At 46.5% G+C, this 21,152-nt stretch overlaps 1 protein-coding gene across 1 annotated transcript in view; it reads right to left on the bottom strand.

The window, feature by feature from the left end:
* Positions 1 to 253: 253 nt before the first annotated feature.
* AGPAT1 (1-acylglycerol-3-phosphate O-acyltransferase 1) overlaps positions 254 to 21,152 on the bottom strand; it is a 54,746-nt gene continuing 33,847 nt past the window's right edge. Inside the window, exons 2-7 of the mRNA XM_087711730.1 lie at positions 17,448 to 17,637; positions 14,185 to 14,318; positions 12,652 to 12,827; positions 7,985 to 8,080; positions 4,151 to 4,223; positions 254 to 2,228 (exon numbers count right to left, since the gene is read on the bottom strand). Coding sequence (XP_087567856.1) covers positions 2,086 to 2,228; positions 4,151 to 4,223; positions 7,985 to 8,080; positions 12,652 to 12,827; positions 14,185 to 14,318; positions 17,448 to 17,632 — 807 coding nt within the window. The 5' untranslated portion in view covers positions 17,633 to 17,637 and the 3' untranslated portion in view covers positions 254 to 2,085. The remainder of the gene's footprint in view (positions 2,229 to 4,150; positions 4,224 to 7,984; positions 8,081 to 12,651; positions 12,828 to 14,184; positions 14,319 to 17,447; positions 17,638 to 21,152) is intronic.

The following is a 21,152-nucleotide window of genomic DNA, read 5'->3' on the forward strand; positions in this document are numbered from 1 at the left end:
TATATATATATATATGCACCAGTTGGTTTTTTGGGGGGGAGGGGAACCCATTGTAAATATAAGTCATGTGGACTTCAACTCCCAGAATTCCCCATACTGGCTGGGGAATTCTGGGAGTTGAAAGTTGCCAAGTTTGAGAAACGTTGCTTTAAAGAGCTCCTGAAAGGGCAGACGTGACAGTGGAGACCCACACAAACACACAAACACTTTTGCCAATCTGCTACAAAGACTGAGGAAAAGGCACCACGTGTGATGGGGGGGATGAATTTTCGAGGGTTTTTATTAAAAGCAGGAAGGTCTTGGGAACACGGATCGGATAACGTCTCTTCCCTCCTCATCCCTCCCCAGATGGAAAACATCTCTTTTCTCCTCCCCCCAAGAAGGAACATCTGGAAAAAGGAAAGAAAGCCCAGCCCCCCCCCCGCCCCCGGTCATCCACCAACCGGGGAGGTGGGGGAGAACGGCAGAAACCTTCAGGGAAAATCCAAAGGCAGAAGAGAGGTACACAGATTCAAGGAACCGCAAGGCTTCGTCACCCCACGAATCAGTATGGGCCTCCATGAATCAGCACACCCCATCGTAGCTCTCAAACACTCTCGTCCTGCAAGGGGCAATGGTTTCCTCTTCTTCCTGATTTCCTCTTCTCCCCGAAAGACCCTGCCGCAAACACCCTCCCCAGTTGCTCTCCAGAGGCCAATGGTCCCACTTCCCTCCTTTATCCGATATGCAGGAGCCTCCTCAACCCCCCCCCACCCCACCCTGGGTTCCTTTCCATCCCCTGTCCCGTTAACACCTGGTTCAAAGGCCACAGCTTCCTGCTTTTTTGCAACCCTCATGCTTAATTGGGCCTGGGGACAAGGCCCTGCCTGCTCACCCTGCCCTCCCCCTCCCCTCTCAAGGCTTCTGTCCCTTTTCTTTGGGGCTTCCTGATCCACAGCTGGAGAGAAGTGACCGATGCCAGCCCTTCTCCCTGCATCTTTTCATCTGGCAAAGTGGCCTGGCTCCCATCCTCGCCTCGGGGAAGGGAGCTTAACGTAATCTCCCAACACTGAATGGGGATGGGTGGGTGGGTGGGTGGGAGGAAGAGCAGTTCCAGGCAAGTCCGACAAGCAACCGGAACCCCCAAATCCTCCTCTCTGCCCAAGTTTCCCCACCCAAATCCATCCTTTTGCCTCCCTTCTCCCTCTTCCACCCAAAGCCACAAACAACCTCCAGTTGAAGGCAATGCAAGCGATCTCTCTCTCTCTCTGCTTATGTCTGCTAGAAGACCCCTTTGGTTCCCTTTGGAAGCGTCAGAGGGAGGCAGATCTCCTTCCTTTCCCCTTTCTGCCAGGCCTCCTCCCTGGAAGGAAGCAGTCCGGTCCATGATTGGAGCTGAGTCAGGCTGAGCAGCCTGGCATGTTCTGATGGATTGGCCAGCATTTCGTCCCCGGCGTGGCTACCCTCTGCCTTCCTCCTTCCCCAGGCGATGGTGGGTCCAGAGTTCTCACACACAGGGGCTCCGCAAGCAGAAAGGGGCATCCCCACGGCATCGCTCTGAGTCTGAAGTTCACCAAGATCCCCCTGGTCCTTGAAGCAAGCCAGGGTAAACCAGGTCCATGGCTCCCTCTGCAGGCTCCCAGGGATCCGTGGTTCAGCCTGGAAAAAAACTTCCCGGAACGGGAAGCACAACGGCCAAGTCCAAGAAACTGAAATGGAACAGTCCACATGAACAAAATGGGGAGCAAGGAGGAGATGGAGGCAGGGACCGGGCTGTACCATCTACTGGGGGGAGTCAGAACTCTGATCCAGAAGTGAAGAGGGCAACGAGGGTGGCTTGGGATCCACTCCACTCCCAGGTCTCCTAGCACATGTGGCTGAGTCCAACCCCCTCCCCACCCGTTTCAAACCCCCCTTCTTTGCTGCAAGATGCTGTGCCCATCACTCCTCTGCCAGAACCGGTTCCGATTCCTTTTCCCTCCCCTCCCAAGCGCTGCCCTCTTCTGTCTTGGTCCCGTTATCTGTCTGCCTTTGGGTGCCAGCTGCTCCCAGTCACAGCCCGCCATGCTCCCGGGTCAGACGTTGGGGGGGAAGTGGTGGCGGAAGTCACTGCGGGGGACCCAGATCCGCGGAAAGCCCCTCGAAAGCAACCAACATGGCTTGGCGCACTCGATCCGTCAGAGCCGGCACATCGTCGGCTCTCAGCCCCTTCGTGGGCACGGAGGACAAGATCTGGACAATGCAGCGCCCTGCATTCGGAGAGAAAGACACGGCTTTTGAAAAAGGCAAGACAACAAAAAGGCCCCACCAGAGTGCAAGCAAAGGCATTCACCCACCCACCCCCGCAAATCTGTAAAGAGGTACATGCAGTCCAGGGGAACGTTGGCCCCTTTATGACTTGTGGACTTCAATTCCCAGAACTCCTGAGCCAGCCATGCTGGGGGTCAAAGTTCACAAGTGATAAAGGGACCATAGTGCCCCACTTGTCGTGTAGCCCTTGACTTACAACCATCCATTTAATCACCGTGCGAGGTTACAACGGCACTGAAAAAAAGCGATTTATGACCACCACAGCACCCTCATGGTCACATGATCAAAATTTGGACATGACCGACTCGTATTTTTGACGGTTGTAGTGTCCTGGAGTCATGTGATCACCTTTTACGACCTTCTGACCAGCAAAGTGAATGGGGAAGCCAGATTCACTTAACGACCGTGTTGCTAACTCAACTGCAGCGATTCACTTAACGGTGGCAAGAAACGATGTAAAATGAGGCAAAACTCCTACGGCAGCAACAAACTTTGGGCTCAATTGTGGTCCTAAATTGAGTTCTGCCTGTATTTACCTCATTTATTATTAAATTTGGATAGCTGCCCACCTCACAAGTGTCACTTGTTGATTTCTGTTCGCCCATCAAAATTCTGATTCAGTATGTCATTTCTCTTCATACCTAACAACCGTGTTACTGCAATGGTTTATCTAACAGTTGTGTCAGTAAGGTTGTAAAATGGGGCAACATTCACTTAACAACGGTAGCAACAGAAATTTGGGTCTCGGTTGTGGTTGTAAATCGAGGGCCACCTATCTCTTTTGAGACTGCACATTCCTTTTGACAGAGTGGATTGTTAAATGATCTTTCCATATTAAGTTTTGTTTTTTATTTGTCGCATTTGGATTGTGTTTAAACTTTTCCCGGAATCCTTGAAAAGCAGCTAGATTAGAAAGGTCACATACAACCCAAATAAATACTCATTTAAAAAAAAAAAACCTTCACAGGGTTGGCTTCTCTTTCTTACAAAATTTTGAGGTCCATTGCGGTCATAACTTGAGGACTCTCTGCATAGTCCCCATGATGCTTGTGGAATAGAAATGGGAAACGCCAATGTAAAGAAGGGACCTTTCACCAGTTATGGTGGACATGTGGATAAAGCAAAGAAATGTTGGAGTGGGATTCATAGTCTAATGCAGAAATTTCTTAAAGTGAATGTAAAGATAAAACCAGAAACTTTTCTTTCAGGTTTCATGGGGAAAGACTTGGAAAAACTTTTTGGAAACTTTGATGTTACATCAAACAGCGCAAGACTGCCTTGTGCAAAAAATGGAAGGACATTTCGAGCCCCACAATGAACAAATAGCTGCAAAGGTTGATGGAGTTGGCAGAGACGGCTAAATTGACTGCCTTGGTCGAAGAAAAAGATACAAATACTTTTATTCCTACTTGGAAACCACTCCTGGACTTTGTGCTCGAGGTGGGGGCGGGTGGGGGAATGAAACTGTGATTTTGGGTTTTACCGATTAGATACGTTTGTTGTTATAGGAATGGCCAGTTTATACTATTATATAAAAGTAGAAAAGTTGAGGTTTGATGTTACTGTCTTATTCTACTGCACAAAAGGGAGTCAGAAGTCAAGGCCTTTTTTTTTTCCTTTTCCCTCTTTTCTTTCCCTCACTTTTCCTTTCCCTTTTTTTCTTACTATTTGCTGTTGTATTTTATATTATAAACTAATAAAACTGTAAAAAGAGATCTCATTATGCTTGTGGGCAAAACCTTGGGGTGGGCCTTGATGGAAAGTACCAGAAAAAAAAGCCTTGCTCATTGGTGTCCGTGTATGTGCGTGTGTGTGTCTTTCTGCTCCTCACAAATGAACAAGAAATCAGACATGGAGTCACCTGTGGTGAAGCGCCTATCCTTCTTACTGTAGAAATCTCGATACGATGAGATTACAACAGGGATGAGAGGAACCTTGTAAGAAGAGAAAAGAAAGTAAATAAAGGGCGGCAGTTGGAAATTGCTCAACATATGCTGGCCATTTGGCCTCTGAAATAGAGAAAGCTGTGCCTAGCAACCACTGGCCACCATTTTGTACCTAGCAACCACTGGCTGCCATTAATGGTGGGAAAACCACCTCCAAATCACTTTGTATTTTTAATGCACAACGTTCAAAACATTTCTAAAGATCTTGTCTTTGCTGGCCTATTTTGCACAGGGTTGAAGGCGCTTATTTTATTGGTCAATTAGAAACACATTTATAACGCAACTCATTTCAATATGATTATGCAACTATTAAAAAAAAACCACACACACACACACACACACACACACCATGTAATTTCTAGGAGCTTAAGTTCCTGTAATTTTTTTTTAAAGGAAGACAATGCAGATAGGTTTCCCCCCCCCCTTTTCCTCCATTCCAAATCTAAATTAGGGCAAAACTCTCTTTTATATGATGCGCAGTTGTTTTTTAAACGAGAGTATCAGATCAAGCAAATCTGCTTTGGAGTCCTTGATATGTAGCTGGGTAATGAAATGGTCGCTGAGCAAATCACCAAGCTCAGAGAGCACCAAGGAATCCACAGATGTTCTCACATCTCTCACGTCCACAAATATGAGCTACAAATATTCTCCACTGTCAGTACCGCTTAGGGGTGTCAAACACTTCACAAATCTGCTCTGTCCAGTTTATTTTAGCTCTGATAAAAACGGGAAGAATGTAGGGTGCGAAAATCCTCCTTTCCTCGGTCACAGTAATGCTATTTTACTCTATGGTGTCATCTGCCACCGTCTGCCACTGTCTTTTATGAAACATCTATTCTCTTTTCAGTTCATCTGGGAATTCCAGATTCTGATGGATTCTGGAGGACTTCAGTTTGCACTCAGGGTAAAACTGACTTTTTTTTTTTAAAGAAGAATGACGATTAAAATTCTCCCCACGCTAAGAATTTCAAAGACCATTTCCCTAGTTGGCTTCTAATGACAGGAACATCCTTCTCCGGAGGAGACGCCTAGAGCACTTGTGGAGGTCCGATAAGTCCGAGTCGAACCGAGCACTATTAACAACCTGCACCAAGGATTACATCAGGGCACTTAGGGCAGCAAAAAGATCTCATATTGCCACCTTGGTTGCGTCCGCTGAGTCCCGCCCAGCCGCCCTGTTTAGGATAACCCGTTCCCTCCTAAATAGGAGGGACACGGGGGAACCCTTGCAGGGTAGAGCTGAGGATTATGCCCAATTCTTAGCGGACAAAGTTGCTCGGTTTCGGTCGGACTTGGACTCCACCGCAGCAGATCCAGCCGGGACACAAGAGGATCACTTGGCAAACCATCTCTGGGTTGAGTTTCAGGATGTTGCCTCTGGGGATGTGGACAAGGCCATTCGAGCTGTGAGTGCCTCCACCTGCATTCTGGACCCGTGTCCCTCCTGGCTGGTTGCCAACAGCAGTGAGGTGACACGTGGCTGGATCCAGGCGGTCGTAACCGCCTCCCTTCGGGAGGGGCACTTCCCCGCCGCACTAAAAACGGCGGTGGTGAGACCCCTCCTGAAGAAACCATCCTTGGATCCAGCCATTTTAAATAACTACCGTCCTGTCTCCAACCTTCCCTTTGTTGGGAAGGTTGTTGAGAAGGTGGTGGCCTTCCAGCTTCAACGGGCCTTGGATGAAGCTAGCTACCTTGACCCCTTCTAGTCCGGCTTCAGACCCGGTTACAGCACAGAAACCGCTTTTGTCGCATTGACCGATGATCTCTGGAGGGCCAGAGATGGAGGCCATGCGTCCATCCTGGTTCTCCTTGACCTCTCGGCGGCTTTCGATACCATCGACCATGGTATCCTTCTGCGACGACTGCGGGAGGTGGGGGTGGGAGGCACTGTTTTGCAGTGGTTCTCCTCCTACCTCTCGGACAGGTCGCAGTCGGTGTTGGTAGGGGGGCAGAGATCGTCCCTGAGGCCCCTAAAATATGGGGTGCCGCAGGACTCGGTCTTATCCCCCCTACTATTTAACATATACATGAAACCGCTGGGCGAGATCATTCGGAGGCACGGGATAAAATACCATCAATATGCGGACGATATGCAATTGTATCTGTCCGCCCCGTGCCAACTCAATGAAGCGGTGGATGTGATGAACCAGGGTCTGGAGGCCGTTAAGAACTGGATGAGCGCTAACAAACTGGTACTCAACCCGGACAAGACCGAGTAGCTGTTGTGTTTCCCTCCCAACAATTTGGCTAATGTTCCATCTATCAGGCTGGGGGGTCAAATTTTATACCCCTCAGATAGGGTTCGTAACTTAGGAGTCCTCCTGGATCCACAGCTGACTCTCGATCATCATCTGTCGGCTGTGACCAGGGGGGCATTTGCCCACGTCCGCCTCGTCCGCCAGTTACGACCCTACCTGAATCGGGAGGCTCTCACAACAGTCACTCGAGCCCTTGTGATCTCTAGGCTGGAATACTGCAATGTGCTCTACATGGGGCTGCCCCTGAAGTGCATCCGGCGACTGCAGTTAGTTCAGAATGCGGCCGCGCGAGTGATGGTGGGCGCACCGCGGTTCGCCCACATAACACCCATCCTCCGCGAGCTGCACTGGCTACCTGTTGATCTCCGGGTGCGCTTCAGGGTGCTATTGACCACCTTTAAAGCCCTTTATGGTAGTGGATCTGAGTACTTGAGAGACCGCCTTCTGCCGATTACCTCCCTCCGACCGATAAGATCGCACAGACTGGGCCTCCTCCGAATTCCATCCGCCAGTCAATGTCGACTGGCGACTACACGGAGGAGAGCCTTTTCTGTTGCAGCTCCGACCCTGTGGAACGATCTCCCCGTTGAGATACGCACCCTCACCACCGTCCAGGCCTTCCGCGCAGCCCTCAAGACCTGGCTCTCCCAACAGGCCTGGGGATAAGTCCTTAATTTGCCCCACCCGAGTGTTGAATGTAGAATGCATGTTGTGTTTTTACTACTTATTTTGTTTATATATTGTTTATTTTGTATTGTACCCCCTCCCTAATGGTTGTAAGCCGCCCTGAGTCCCCTCAGGGAAAAGGGCGGCCTATAAATCTTAATAAAATACCTAAAAAAAAAAAAAATCTATAGGACCGCCCTGAATGAGGACAAATGTCTATTGAGATTCTCAGTCATCCAGGCCATGGTTGTCCCAAAGATGCTGTTTCAAATGGCAACTAAACTTTCTGGTTTTTCTTTGAAGTCATTTTGCTTCTCATCCAAGAAGCTTCTTCAGCTCAGAGATCAGAGCTGAAGAAGCTTCTTGGATGAGAAGTGAAATGTCTTCAAAAAGAAAAAACCAGAAAGTCCAGTTGTCTTATGAAAAAGCAACTTGGGGAATGAATGAGGACAGATTTCCAACTCATTGCAAACACGCACGCGCGCGCGCGCACACACACACACACACAGAATTGTGGCTATCTATATCCTCAGTTCTTGCTCTGAGCTTGCCAAGTCTGACTAACCAGGATAACCAATGCAATGGTCAGGCTAGAGAACAGGTTTAACCCAGTTAACCAAATACAATGTAATCCATCAAATACAATTGTTATGTTGACATAATATGCAACAATCCAAAAGTTCTGTGGGATAGTCTGGTTCATATCAAGGGCTCAAATAACCCTGAACCCCAAACTCCTCAATATTTCTACTTGGGTATTTTTGGCAAAGAGCTGCCAGCTGTCCCTCGGTGGAAGAAGTGAGTCAACAGGGCGCCCCTTACCTGGGTTTGCACCGCCAAATGGAAGGCGCCCCGTTTGAAGGGCAGCATGGAGCCATTGTGATTCCTGGTACCCTCGGGAAACACCCAGACCCGAACCTGCAAAGGGAGCCCAAGGAAAGGAAGAATTAAGTCCCTTTCGTGAAGAGGCACAAAAGGCTGAGCAAAGAATCCATTGAGAAATGGGTGTTTTGAGAGTGGGTCCCATCAGCCCCTCGAGGCAGCCAAGACAAGAAATGCCAGCCATGACTTCTAACACTACCTTTATTGTAAAGTTACAGTAACACAATCTTGCAAACTCTTTCCCCTTCCTTCCTTTTACTTTTGCGAAAACTACCCCGTTTCCCTGAAAATAAGACCTCCCCGGATAGTAAGCCTAATCGGGCTTACATAGATGATATGTAGCCATAACAACATTCCTTCTAGAAAGCTAAGGTCATCCTTTGTCTTGGCACCTCTGCACCTGACTGGAATTGGATGGGCGGAACTGCCAGCATGGCAGTGGAAGGTTGGACCATGTGATGGACTTGTGGGTGTGGGGGCAAGATCTTGAACTTTCAACTAGGTGGGGAAAACCGGGAAGCTTTCAGATTCGGGTTTTACCAGATGTGCCAACATGGTTCTCTTAATAAATTGGACCTTTGAGCAGTACTTTGTCTTGGACTCTGATTTACCGTATTTTTTGGAGTATAAGACGCACTAAGGTTTGGAAGAGGCAAATTTTAAAAAAAGTAGGTAGGTAGGTAGATAGAGGGAGAGAGAGAGAAATATGGTAGGTAGGCAAGGAGAGAGAGTAGGTAGGGAGAGAGAGAGAGAGAGAGAACAGTAGGTAGGTAGGAACAGAGAGAAAGAGGTTAGGTAGGTAGGTAGCGGCAGGGAGAGAGAAATATAATAGATAGGGAGGGGGAGAGAGAGAGGAGGTAGGTAGGTAGGTAGATGTTTCCAGGTGTATTTATCCATATGCTGGAGAAGGAAATCGCTGACAACCTGCAGCACCTAAGACTTATTTCTGCTGGCACAGCACTTGATCAATGTAATTCTCATCAATCACTCTAACTAAAGAGCTTTCTGAAAGGGGGAAAAAAAGGTTTTGCACTCTGCAAACTTCCCCAAAACGGCCTGTTTTCTGCAAAAATGGGCCCGTTGGTTTTTTTTTCAAATAAAAGGCATGAATAGCCTTGGGGGGGGGGGCTTGCAGAGTGCTTGGGCGGGGGAGCAAAAAATTGGCCAGTTTTTTGCAAAAACGTTTTTTTGTCAAAAAAATTGCATGCATAGCCTTATGGAGGCTTATAGAGTGCTGCTGGGGCTGGGGTGGCAAAAAACGGCCCATTTTTTCTCATTTCTGCCCTCCCCAGCCCCCAGGAGCTCTCTGAAAGTCTCCATAAGGCTAGGCACGGCCATTTTGATGAAGGGGGTGGGGCATCGGGAGGCAAAAAAATGCTGTATTCTATGTATAAGACGCACCCAGATTTTCAGCCTTTGTTTTTGAGGAAAAAGGTGGGTCTTATACTCTGAAAAATACGGTAACTATGGATGCTATTTGGAACCCTGTCAGAATGCGCTAAAATAAGCCCTCCCCTGAAAATACTGCAACACAGCAGCAGCCATGAGGTGACCAAGCTTGCAGCCTCCTGCACCTCAGAAATAATAAGACCTCCCCAAAAATAAGGCCAAGTGCTTATTTCGGGGGTCAAAAGAAAATAAGACCCTGTCTTATATTTTGGAAAACATGGTAGGGAGGACTCCTGAGATATTTTCTCCATCATTGCTCAGGTTTCATTTATCAGACCATCGATTAGGCCAGGGGTCCCCAAACCCCGGTCTGTGACTGGCACCAGTCTGAAGAATGCTAACAACTGGTCTGCGCAAAGAAGCAAAGACCCATCCATGGGATGCAGGCAACACACGAAACCACGCCCTCTCCGGTCCACGGAAAAACGTTTGCATGGTGCCGGTCCCTGGTGCTCAAAAGGCTGGGGGCTGATGAACTAGGCCGCAGCTTTTTTTTTCTTTTCTCCCAAGGTTATTCTCACAGACCATTACACCTACAGGTAGTCCTCGACTTACAACCACAATTGAGCCCAACATTGACATTGCTAAGTGAGACAGTTGTCAAGTAACTCTTGGGCCCCATTTTACAACCTCTCTTGCTACATCTAGCTGGATCACTGCACTTGTAAACTTAGCAGCGCAGCTGCAAAGCACAATACAATACAATAGCAGAGTTGGAAGGGACTTTGGAGGTCTTCTAGTCCAACGCTCTGCCTAGGCAGGAAACCCTATACCGTTCCAGACAAATGGCTATCCAACATCTTCTTAAAGGCTTCCAGTGTTGGGGCATTCACAACTTCTGGAGGGAAGCTGTTCCACTGATTAATTGTTCTGTCAGGAAATTTCTCCTCAGTTCTAAGTTGCTTCTCTCCTTGATTAGTTTCCACCCATTGCTTCTTGTTCTACCCTCAGGTGCTTTGGATAAGTTTGACTCCCTCTTCTTTGTGGCAACCCCTGAGATATTGGAACACTGCTATCATGTCTCCCCTAGTCCTTCTTTTCATTAAACTAGACATACCCAGTTCCTGCAACCGTTCTTCATATGTTTTAGCCTCCAGTCCCCTAATCATCTTTGTTGCTCTTCTCTGCACTCCTTCTAGAGTCTCTGCATCTTTTCCACATCGTGACGACCAAAACTGAATGCAGTATTCCAAGTGTGGCCTTACCAAGGCATTATAAAGTGGTATTAACACTTCACATGATCTTGATTCTATCCCTCTGTTTATGCAGCCTAGAACTGTGTTGGCTTTTTTGGCAGCTGCTGCACACGGATGGCTCATATTTAAATGGTTGTCCACTAGGACTCCAAGATCTCTCTCACAGTTGAGTGGCCTTTCCAAGGCATTATAAAGTGGTATTAACACTTCACGTGATCAAGTAAATCTAAACCATTTAATAACTCTTCAGTGTTACAACAGCACTGAAAAAAGTGACTTTTGACCGGTTTTCACACTTACGACTATTTGCAGCACCTCCTTGATTATGGGACCAAAATTCAGAGGCTTGGCAACTGACGCCTATTTATGACAGTTCCAGTGTCCCATGGCCATAGTTGCTCATCCCTGTCATAGATAAAAAATATTTGCCTTGAACCAGACGGCCATGGCTTCAAGTGAAGGAACCACTAAGAGACAGAACATATGTAGTCCTCGACTTACAACAATTTAGCAACTACGGTCTTGATTGTTGCCACAGTTGGTAAGCGAATCACTACAGTTATTAAGGTGGTAGCACTTGGAAAGTGAACCTGGCTGCCGTATTGACTTTGCTGATCAGAAGGTCACAAAAAAGGTGATCACACTACTCTGGGACGCTGTAACCGTCATAAACATGAACCAGCTGTCAAGTGTCCACATTGTGTCATGTGACCATGGAATGTTGCCTGTGGTGGCCTGGGCAGGGCTGGGGGGGGGGGGAATCAATTGTCCTCCCGGGATCTGTTTTTGGTTACGACGGCCTCCTCCAGCCCTCTGCCAGTGAAAACAGAGGCCGGGAGGGGCATGTGCGCCTCCCTTGAGCGCCATTTTTGCTGGCAGAGGCACCACAGGCTGATTGTTCGCTGTTTCCAGAGCAGCCCTGCGGGCCATATCTAAGAGCCTCGTGATCCGGCCCTCGGGCCTTGAGTTAGATACCCCTGCCCTATACCATTTCAGACAAGTGACTGTCCAGTCTCTTCTTAAAAACTTCCAGTGATGAAGCACCTACAACATCTGAAGGCAAAGCTGTTCCCCTGGTTAAATTGTCCTCACTTAATTCCAGGTTGCTTCCCTCCTTGATTAGTTTCCATCCACTGTTTCTTGTCCTGCAAATGTTGACCCCCTCATTTTGGCCTCTCAAATACTGGAATACCGCTATCATGTCCCTCTAGTTTTTCTTCTGGAATGGCCCTATCCAGTTCCTGCAACCGTTCTTCATATGTTTTAGTCTCCAGGCCTTTAATCATTTTAGCTGCTCTTCTTTGCTGCTTTTTTCCAATCCCTCATTCCCCATTCCTCAATCTCGCAATCCCGATTCCCCATGTTCACTGTCATCTGCACCAGGGGTGGGTTCCTGCCAGTTCTAAGCTCTTCTATAGAAGACGTTCCACAAATCTACAGTGCCGTTTAGAACAGGTTCCAGCTCCCTCCCCCCCGCCCGTCCGCAAATCATCAAGATGAAGAGCCAGAGGAGGATTTCTGGGAGTTGAAGTCCACAAGTCTTAAAGCTGTCAAGTTTGAACACTCCTGGGGTTTTTTTTTCTAAAGGGTTAGGGGTGCAAGGGTCTTGTAATTTGACAGCTTTACGACTTGGGTGTTTCAAATGCCAGAGTTTCTGAGCCAACATTTTGGTTGCTAAGCAAGAGAGTTATTAAGTGAGTTTTACCACATTTTACAAGTTGGTCACGCCCATCCAGTCACATGACTGCCAAACCACTCCCATCCAGTCACATGGCTGGCAAGCCACTCCCACAAAGCAGGCCACACCTACAGAAGAGGTTCTAAAAAATTTTGAAACCCACCACTGATCTGCATAGAGCATCACCCTAGCTGAGACGCAATTCCGTCCCACCCGTCTTTCTCCTCCAAATTTCATCACAGTTCCACAACCCACTTTCAAATAACAACAACAACAACCCTCACATCTTGGCTCAGCATAGTTTGGGCAGCCTCAGACATAACGCTGATGGCATCGTTGGTTTTCTTGCGGTTGATAAAAATGATGCCCCCCAGCCAGCAGGCCAACCCCACCGTGCCCATATACATCAGCTCCTTCTTGGCAATTGGCACACACCGAGATGGCAACACCTCCATTAAACCTGTAGAGACAAAAAAACATAAGGATTAGCTATGCTGCGCTTGAAGTCATAGACCGGGGTAGGCAAACATGGCCCCTTTATGAGCTGTGGACTTCAACTCCCAGAATTCCCCAGCCAGCACACGTTCATAGAGAGGCCATAGTTGCTCATCCCTGTCGTAGATAAAAAATATTTGCCTTGAACCAGACGGCCATGGCTTCAAGTGAAGGAACCACTTTAACCACTAAGAGAGACAGAATATATGTAGTCCTCGACTTACAACAAATTATTTCTCAACCATTCAAAGTTACAATGGCCCTGAAAAAAATGTGACTTATGACTCTTTCCCCCTACTTATGACATTTTTAGCATCCCCACGATCATATGACCAAAATTTGGATGCTTGGCAACTGGTGGTTCATCTTTATGACATGTCCCGGGATCATATGATCGATCGCCTTGTGCGACGTTCTGACAAGCAAAGTGCACGGGGAAGCCGGATTCAATTAACAACTGGGTAACTAATTTATCAACTTCAGTGATTCACTTAACAAATGTGAATGAGAAAAGTCGTAAGATGGGGCAAAAGTGACTTAACAAATGTCTCATTTAACAGAATGAATTGTGGGCTCAATTGTGATCGTAAGTCGAGGACTACCTGCATATCTTTTTTTTTATTACCTAGATTAATTTCAATTCAGTTTTCAACTGAAGAAGTGGTAGGAAATAAATTTTTCATTAACTAAGGCTTATTAGAGGAGTGATGAGCAAAAGAGACAGTAGGAAAAATGCCAGACTATCTATCAGTCTGTCCATCCATCCATCCATCTACAGTAACTATCCATCTACAGTAACTCTATCTATCATCTATCTATCTATCTATCTATCTATCTATCTATCTATCTATCTATCTATCTATCTATCTATCTATCTATCTATCATCTATCTATCTATCTATCTATCTATCTATCTATCTATCTATCTATCTATCTATCTAGCTATCTATCATCTATCGTAACTATCTATCTACAGTAATTCATTCTATCCGTCTGTCTGTCTGTCTGTCTGTCTATCATAATTATCTATCTATCTACAGTAATTCTACCTATCTACCTACCTACTATTTATCTCTTATTCTTTAGTTCTCTCTATCATCTACCATGTATCCTCTCTCCCCCCATCCCCCTCTTTCTCATATCCATCCATCCAATTTATTTGCTGCCCATCTTTTAATGCAACAACTCTGGGCAACTTCCACTTGCAAACTACATCGCAACATCTATTTAAAAAAAACCCACTAACAAAAACAAATGAACTAATAGAGCCCAGATCAAACTCTTAGCTCCTTCCCATCCTCCACACCTTCCTCCAGTCCTACCAAGCAAGTCAAGGGAGCTCTGGTGATTGGACACCACCACGTAGGGCTCCTTGATGTTGAAGTTCTCCGTCCCCCGCACTTCAATCTTGATCCCATAGAGGTATTTTATGTGGAGCAACATGAATCGTAATACCCTGGAAGGGCAAGGAAGAGAGAAAGCATATCAAATTGGAACTGGACAACATTTAAGTGTGAATGCCTGCGGATACATCAACTTTTGGGAACATGGTGGTCCCTCCAAAGGCTCGGAGGCTGCCTTTCACCACCAACGTTTGGAGAACAGCAACTTCACCATATGCATGTTAGAAGAAGGATCTCCAAACTTTAGCTTTAAGTTTGTGGAAACTGGAAGGGGAATTCTGGGAGTTGAAGTCCACAAGCTGTAAAGCTGCCAAGTTCGGAGACCCCTTAGCTAGAACACCATGTCGAAAGCAAGCCTCAGTGTTTTTCTAAAAAGAGGGAGGGAAATCATGCATCCCCCAAAGACATAATAGTTGCTCCCAGATGTTCCCACACCGAGCTTCACCAAGATTATTAGGCCAGGAAAAGCTGGCCTGGGAAAAGATTTGACCGGAAGACACAATTGTTTCAAAGGGCTTTTGCCTGAATTTAGATGTGATCGTCTTTTCCCCCATTTTTTATTGCTTACCGTATTTTTCAGAATATAAGACGCACCTTCTTCTCTCAAAAAAGAGGGTGAAAATCTGGGTGTGTCTTATACGCTGAATATAGCATTTTTGGCCTCACAAAACCCCGCCCCCTTTGCAAAAATGGATGTGCAGAGGATTTGGGAGGCTTGCAAAGTGCTCCTAGGGGCTGGGGGGGGGGAAGAGGAAAAAAAAACCAGGCCGTTTTTGCCCCCACCCAGCCTCCAGGAGCACTCTACAAGCCTCCCAAAGTTTCTGCATGCCCCTCCCTTTTTGGGGGGCAAAAAAGGATGCATGCAGAGGGTTTGGGAGGCCTAAAACATGCAAAAACATTTTTTTTAATTTACCTCTTCAAAATCATGGTGCGTCTTATAATCTGAAAAATACGGCAATTTTGTCATGGGATGGGTTTTTTGTTTTGTTTTTTGCTTTGTTATTTCACCTTTGGTATTTTTATTTCTTTTCGCAAAGGTGCTGTTTCAAAAGGCAACTGGACTTTTGTTTTTGCTTTTCCTTGAAGACGTTTCACTTCTCATCCAAGAAGCTTTTACAGTTCAAGTTCAGTTCAAGCTTCTTTCTTTTCATGGAAAAAGCCAAGAAAGTCCAATTGCCTTTTGAAAAAGCCCCCGCCCCCTCTGTTGAGAGAGGACATGCCAAAACTGAACAGCCCTCTCTCAACAGAGGATGGGGGAGAGGGGATACGGCATTATCTATTTCCAGTCTACAACACAGTTCTTTCACCAGTTCCAAAAAGGCGCCACACCCATTTGTACACAGATAAGCCCTCCAGATAGTCTCAACAACTCGCTGAAAGGATGCAAATGACCAGCTGCCTGCAAGGAGTTTAATAATTCCATTCCCCACCATCCAGTCAAGAGCTGAAGAAGCTTCTTGGATGAGAAGCGAAACGCCTTCGAAGAAAATACAAGAAAGTTCAGTTGCCTCCTGAAAAAGCATATTTGGGACAACCATGACCTGGATGACTGAGAATCTCTAATGTGGTTGGTTGGTTTGTGGCTTACCATGATACTATTTACAAATATAAGATGTAAAATAAGCTTTACAGCTGGCAGTGGCATGAACTCATCCCAACAGTGATTTATTCAAGAAAACAGAAGCCAGGAATGTAAAAAAATCTAAACCAGACGCTCCAACGCATAAAATACCATATTTTTCAGAGTATAAGACGCACCGGAGTATAAGACTCACCTTAGTTTTTTGGGAGGAAAATAAAGGGGAGGGAGGGGAATTCTGCCTACCAGGTATTCATCTGGCTAGTCCTTAGCCTGGTTTTGAGATTGGGGATGGTGGGGACTGTGCTTCTAAAGCACAGCTGATTGTTGGCGGGAGCAGCAGTTAGAAAAGCAGGCAAAGCACAGAAGATCGCTTAGCTCGTGCCTGGGCTGAAAAACAGCTTCAAAAGCACAGCTGATCCTCCGAGGCAGCTCCATGACTAAAACAGTCAAAGAAGGGAAGGGGTAAAAAAAAGAAGGCAGCAGCTTCTTCTAGGCAGCATCACGCATCGAGCATTAGGAGCAGGGGTAGGTTGCTCCCGTCATTACTGCCAGTTCCCTGTGCACGCCATTTTACATATACAGGTGCCAAAAACTTTCGCAAAAACTGCATGCGCAGAACATTAAAAAAGGAGTAAAAAACATGGGGACCGGGGAACCGGTTCAGGGCATCGCCATCCGGCCATCCCTACCAGTTCGGCGACCCAGTCGCAATTTTCACTACCGGTTCATCCGAACCAGTGCGAATAGGTAGCAACCCATCTACTGAAAACACAACGCCGGAGGCCAAAAACACAAGTGATTCTCAGTGGCAATCTCTGCAGCCAGGAAGAGGACGCGCAGAGGCTGAAGGGTAGGGGCCGGCGGGTGGGTGGGGCTACATTTGGAGTATAAGCCACACCCAAATTTTCAGCCTCTTTTAGGAGGGGGGAAAAGTGCATGTTATATTCCGAAAAATACAGTAGACTTTCTGAAACAGGGCAAAGCAGAATCTCTCTTTCCCTTTCAAGCCTGTTCTTTTCCTCCTTTTTCCATTCCAGGAGACATTGGACGTCTCCTCTTAAAACAGATCCCCAGCTATAAAGAGGCTGCAAGGCCAGATACAGTCTCTTCCTTCCCCTTTGGATTCCACTCTCATGGAGCATCCTGTATTGGTCAGGATCCCATCCAAACCAGCCATTTGCAATCCATGACAGCAGGAGACAAGATGGGTTAAACCAGCAAAGCCCGTTTTATTTATTTATTTTGGCCCTGCCCTGTCAACAGGAAGCGTACAGCAAAGGTTCCTCAACCAGGATCACTTTAAGATGTGTGGACTTCAACTCCCAGTATTCCCCAGCAAGTCCGCACATGTTCAAAGTGATGGACAACCCCCAGTTTTCCCACATAGGATGAGCGGAGTTAAACTGTGTTTCCCGTTTTACACCATCTACGTTAGCTGAAGATGGATGCTGTAACCCAATGCAGCAAAAAGGTGGATACACAGAAAGGGCAAGTTTGTTATCTAGCCCAGCTGTTATCAGATATAGGCCTACTTCCGATGAAGGCTTTCTCCTGGCCCAAGAGGGGTGGACCCAATAGCCCACACCTAAAACAGACTCACCTCATATTCTCCACGTCGCGCCCACGGACGGCACAGATCGGGATGGCAATGATAGCCAAGAAGAGGATGTAGCTGTTGTAGAACGCCATCTTACAGAAATATTTGAAGGTAGCACTCCATTCGTACAGAAGCGGGATGGCCACCAGGAAGAGGATAAGGAGCCACTGGCCCGGCGAGATCTCCATTTTCTCTGAAGAAAGGAACAGGAAGAAGCTGAGTTTACTTCTGATGCTTTCCTAGAAACCAGGAGTAAATAGAGCCTTGCAAACAATTTCGTTGACTCTCCCCCTAATCTTGTGCTGTTCAGAGGTGCCGGGAGGCCACGTTGGCTGGAGACAACTGATAGCTGTAGCTCTTAATACACCTGAAGGGCACCTGACTGGAAAAGCTATACTTGCGATAGCTTCTGGAAGACCACCAAGGGATTCACTGATTCTTTCAAAAGGCAACTGGACTTTCTTGTTTTGTTTGAAGGCATTTCACTTCTTACCCAAGAAGCTTCTTCAGTTCTGACTGAATGGTGTGGAGAATGGAAGGTTTTATATTCCTTGCATTCGCCTGGTCGAATGGTGCAGGGGTATGAACGGATTTCCAGGGAAATGGCAGACTACGGATGCAGGTGACCCTGAGGGCACAGGTAAATCTCCAAAGGGCCTCAACGACTCTCAGAAAGAGAATTACCTGCCAGATTGACTGCAAGGAATATAAATCTTTCCCTTCTCCACCGTTTTGTCAGAACTGAAGAAGTTTAGAATAGAATAATGGAGTTGGGAGGGATCTTAGAGGTCTTCTAGTCCAACCCCCTGCTCAAGCAGCAGACCCTAGTATATACCATTCCAGACAAGTGGCTGTCCAGTCTCTTTTTAAAAGCCTCTGGTGATGGAGCACCCACAACTTCTGAAAGCAAGCAGTTCCACTGATTAATTGTTTTGTCAGGAATAATACAATAGCAGAGTTGGAAGGGACCTTGGAGGTCTTCTAGTCCAACCCCCTGCCTAGGCAGGAAACCCTATACCACTTCAGACAAATGGCTATCCAACATCTTCTTAAAGACTTCCAGTGTTAGAGCATTCACAACTTCTGGAGGCAACTTCTGTTCCACTGATTAACTGTCAGGAAATTTCTCCTTGGTTCTAGGTTGCTTCTCTCATTTTTTTTTTAAAAAAATTATTATTTTAATTTAAAAAAACACAAAAAAAGAATAATCTTTCGTTACATCTTGTAGAAAGTGTGTCGATTGGTTACAAATACATTTCATGTGTTTCTTCCACAATCATTACATATACTTCATTCAAATTGAATTGTACATTTTAAATTTAAAAAAAAATTATGTATTTTACTATCCATGTACCACAATTCTCATTTAATTACAATTATTTAAACGTGCTTTTATCTAAAATCATTTGTATTTAAAGACACCACCACCTACTGGCATTCGTTCGCAATTTCAATAAACCTCCAATAACATTACACCTTTATAACATATTCTGAAACAAAGTCAGTTAATGAGATATCTAAGCATTCCCCCCCTTCCCCCCAGCTCACAATTTAGAACTTATATCCAATTTGCTTTTACTAGTACAACACACAAACACACACAAATATGTGTTGCATTTGTGCTGATAAATAAATAAATAATTCAGCACAAATGCAACAAAAAGGCAACATTAAAAATAACGGCTTTCTGTCTGGATGGTTTCTTGTGATGAGCCGATAGACAGAGAAAGGAAGCAGTATGCTTCCTCCCATATTTGGGCATATTTACTATTTGTATCACCTCTCCTCCCATCTAAGTTCCTTCTCTCCTTGAGAGCCGAGGTGGCGCAGTGGTTAAATGCAGCACTGCAGGCTACTTCAGCTGACTGCAGTTCTGCAGTTCAGCTGTTCAAATCTCACCGGCTCAGGGTTGACTCAGCCTTCCATCCTTCCGAGGTGGGTAAAATGAGGACCCGGATTGTTGTTGGGGGCAATATGCTGACTCTGTAAACCGCTTAGAGAGGGCTGAAAGCCCTATGAAGCGGTATATAAGTCTAACTGCTAACTGCTATTGCTATTGATTAGTTTTCACCCATTGCTTCTTGTCCTGCCCTCAGATATTTTGGAGATTAGCTTCTTGAATGAAAAGCAAAACTGTCTTCAAGCGAAACAAGAAAGCCCAATTACCTTTCGAAAGAAAGCACCTTTGGGACACCCATGAGGTGGATGGCTGAGAATCTCCATAGAGATTCACTGAATGCTTTCAGGAGCCTTGAAGCATCTGGTTACAACTCCTTGCCCCAGGGCAGTTTTGTTCAACTTTGGCAACTTTGAGTTGTACGTTCCCAGAATTCAGTTCCCTTAGCATGCTGGCTGAGGAATTCTGGAAGTTGAAATCCAGACATCCTAAAGTTGCCAAAGTTGAGAAACCCAATTCTCTAGGGAACTACCTTCATAGTTGACCCACTTTGACGTTCAGCCAACATGTATTCTCCAGTAACTTAAATGTATGCAAGGTTAGACTCCATTTTTAAGGTTAGACAGCAGGGAAACCGGTCACTTATCCATTCTATGGCTGAAACCTTTCCAGGAATTAATCTAAAAATCTTGCTCAAAGGCATTTTTTTAAAAAAAAGAAAGCACTGTAACAGTACAATCCCTCAGACAGTTGAAAACATTTGGTAAACATCAAACTGCCTTTGATCTGATGATTCTCTGCCATTATTGACTTTTTCAATGCGTGAATCTAAATCCATGCCAAGAGGCCTACTGCTGACCCATGCAGCTCATAAGCACAATTTCTGTTCTAGAACCTTCCGCAGTACACAGGACCTCTGTGATAAGACCCACTGCCTTGTCTCTGCCCAGAATGACAAGTAAACAGGGTTTTTCTCTCGGGCCCACTGGCAGCTGTCTGAACGGGAATATTCCTGAAATATTTATTTTTTTTCTTTACAGAATTCTTTTAGATCAGTGTTTCTCAACCTTGGCGACTTTAAGTCCTGTGGACTTCAACTCCCAGAATCCTGGCTGGGGAATTCTGGGAGTTGGTTTGGTTTATTGGTTTTGTATGCCGCCCTCTCCCGAAGGACTCCCGGCGGCTCACAATAAACAGGGGGGGGGGAAGGGAATAAATAAGACAATACAAACAATATTAAAAATCCAAACAGTCACAATTGAAATGGGGGGTGGGTACGTCAACAACCCCCAGCCTGCCGGAACAGCCGGGACTTAGTAGCTTTATGGAAGGCCGGGAGGGTAGTAAGGGTCCGGATCTCCACGGGGAGCTCGTTCCAGAGGGCCGGAGCAGCAACAGAGAAGGCTCTCCCCCGGGGGGTCGCCAGCCGGCATTGGCTGGCAGATGGAACCCGGAAAAGGCCAAGCCTGTGCGATAGAATTGGTCTTTGGTAGGTAATTGGCAGGAGGCGGTCTCTCAGGTACCCAGGTCCGATGCCATGTAGGGCTTTATAAGTAGCAACTAGCACCTTGAAGCGAGTCCGGAGACCAATGGGCAGCCAGTGCAGCTCGCGGAGGATAGGTGTAACGTGGGTGTACCTAGGTGCACCCACAGTCGCTCGCGGGGCTGCATTCTGGACTAGCTGAAGTCTTCGAACACTTTTCAAGGGCAGCCCCATGTAAAGTGCATTACAGTAATCCAGTCTTGAGGTGACGAGGGCGTGAGTGACTATCTGAAGTGCCTCCCGGTCCAGGTAGGGTCGCAATTGGTGC

The sequence above is a fragment of the Thamnophis sirtalis genome, unplaced genomic scaffold, assembly GCF_051295495.1.
Source record: "Thamnophis sirtalis isolate CommonGarterSnake01/CBP01778 unplaced genomic scaffold, rThaSir2_p1.2 scaffold_3, whole genome shotgun sequence".
NCBI classification, from domain to species: Eukaryota; Metazoa; Chordata; class Lepidosauria; order Squamata; family Natricidae; genus Thamnophis; species Thamnophis sirtalis.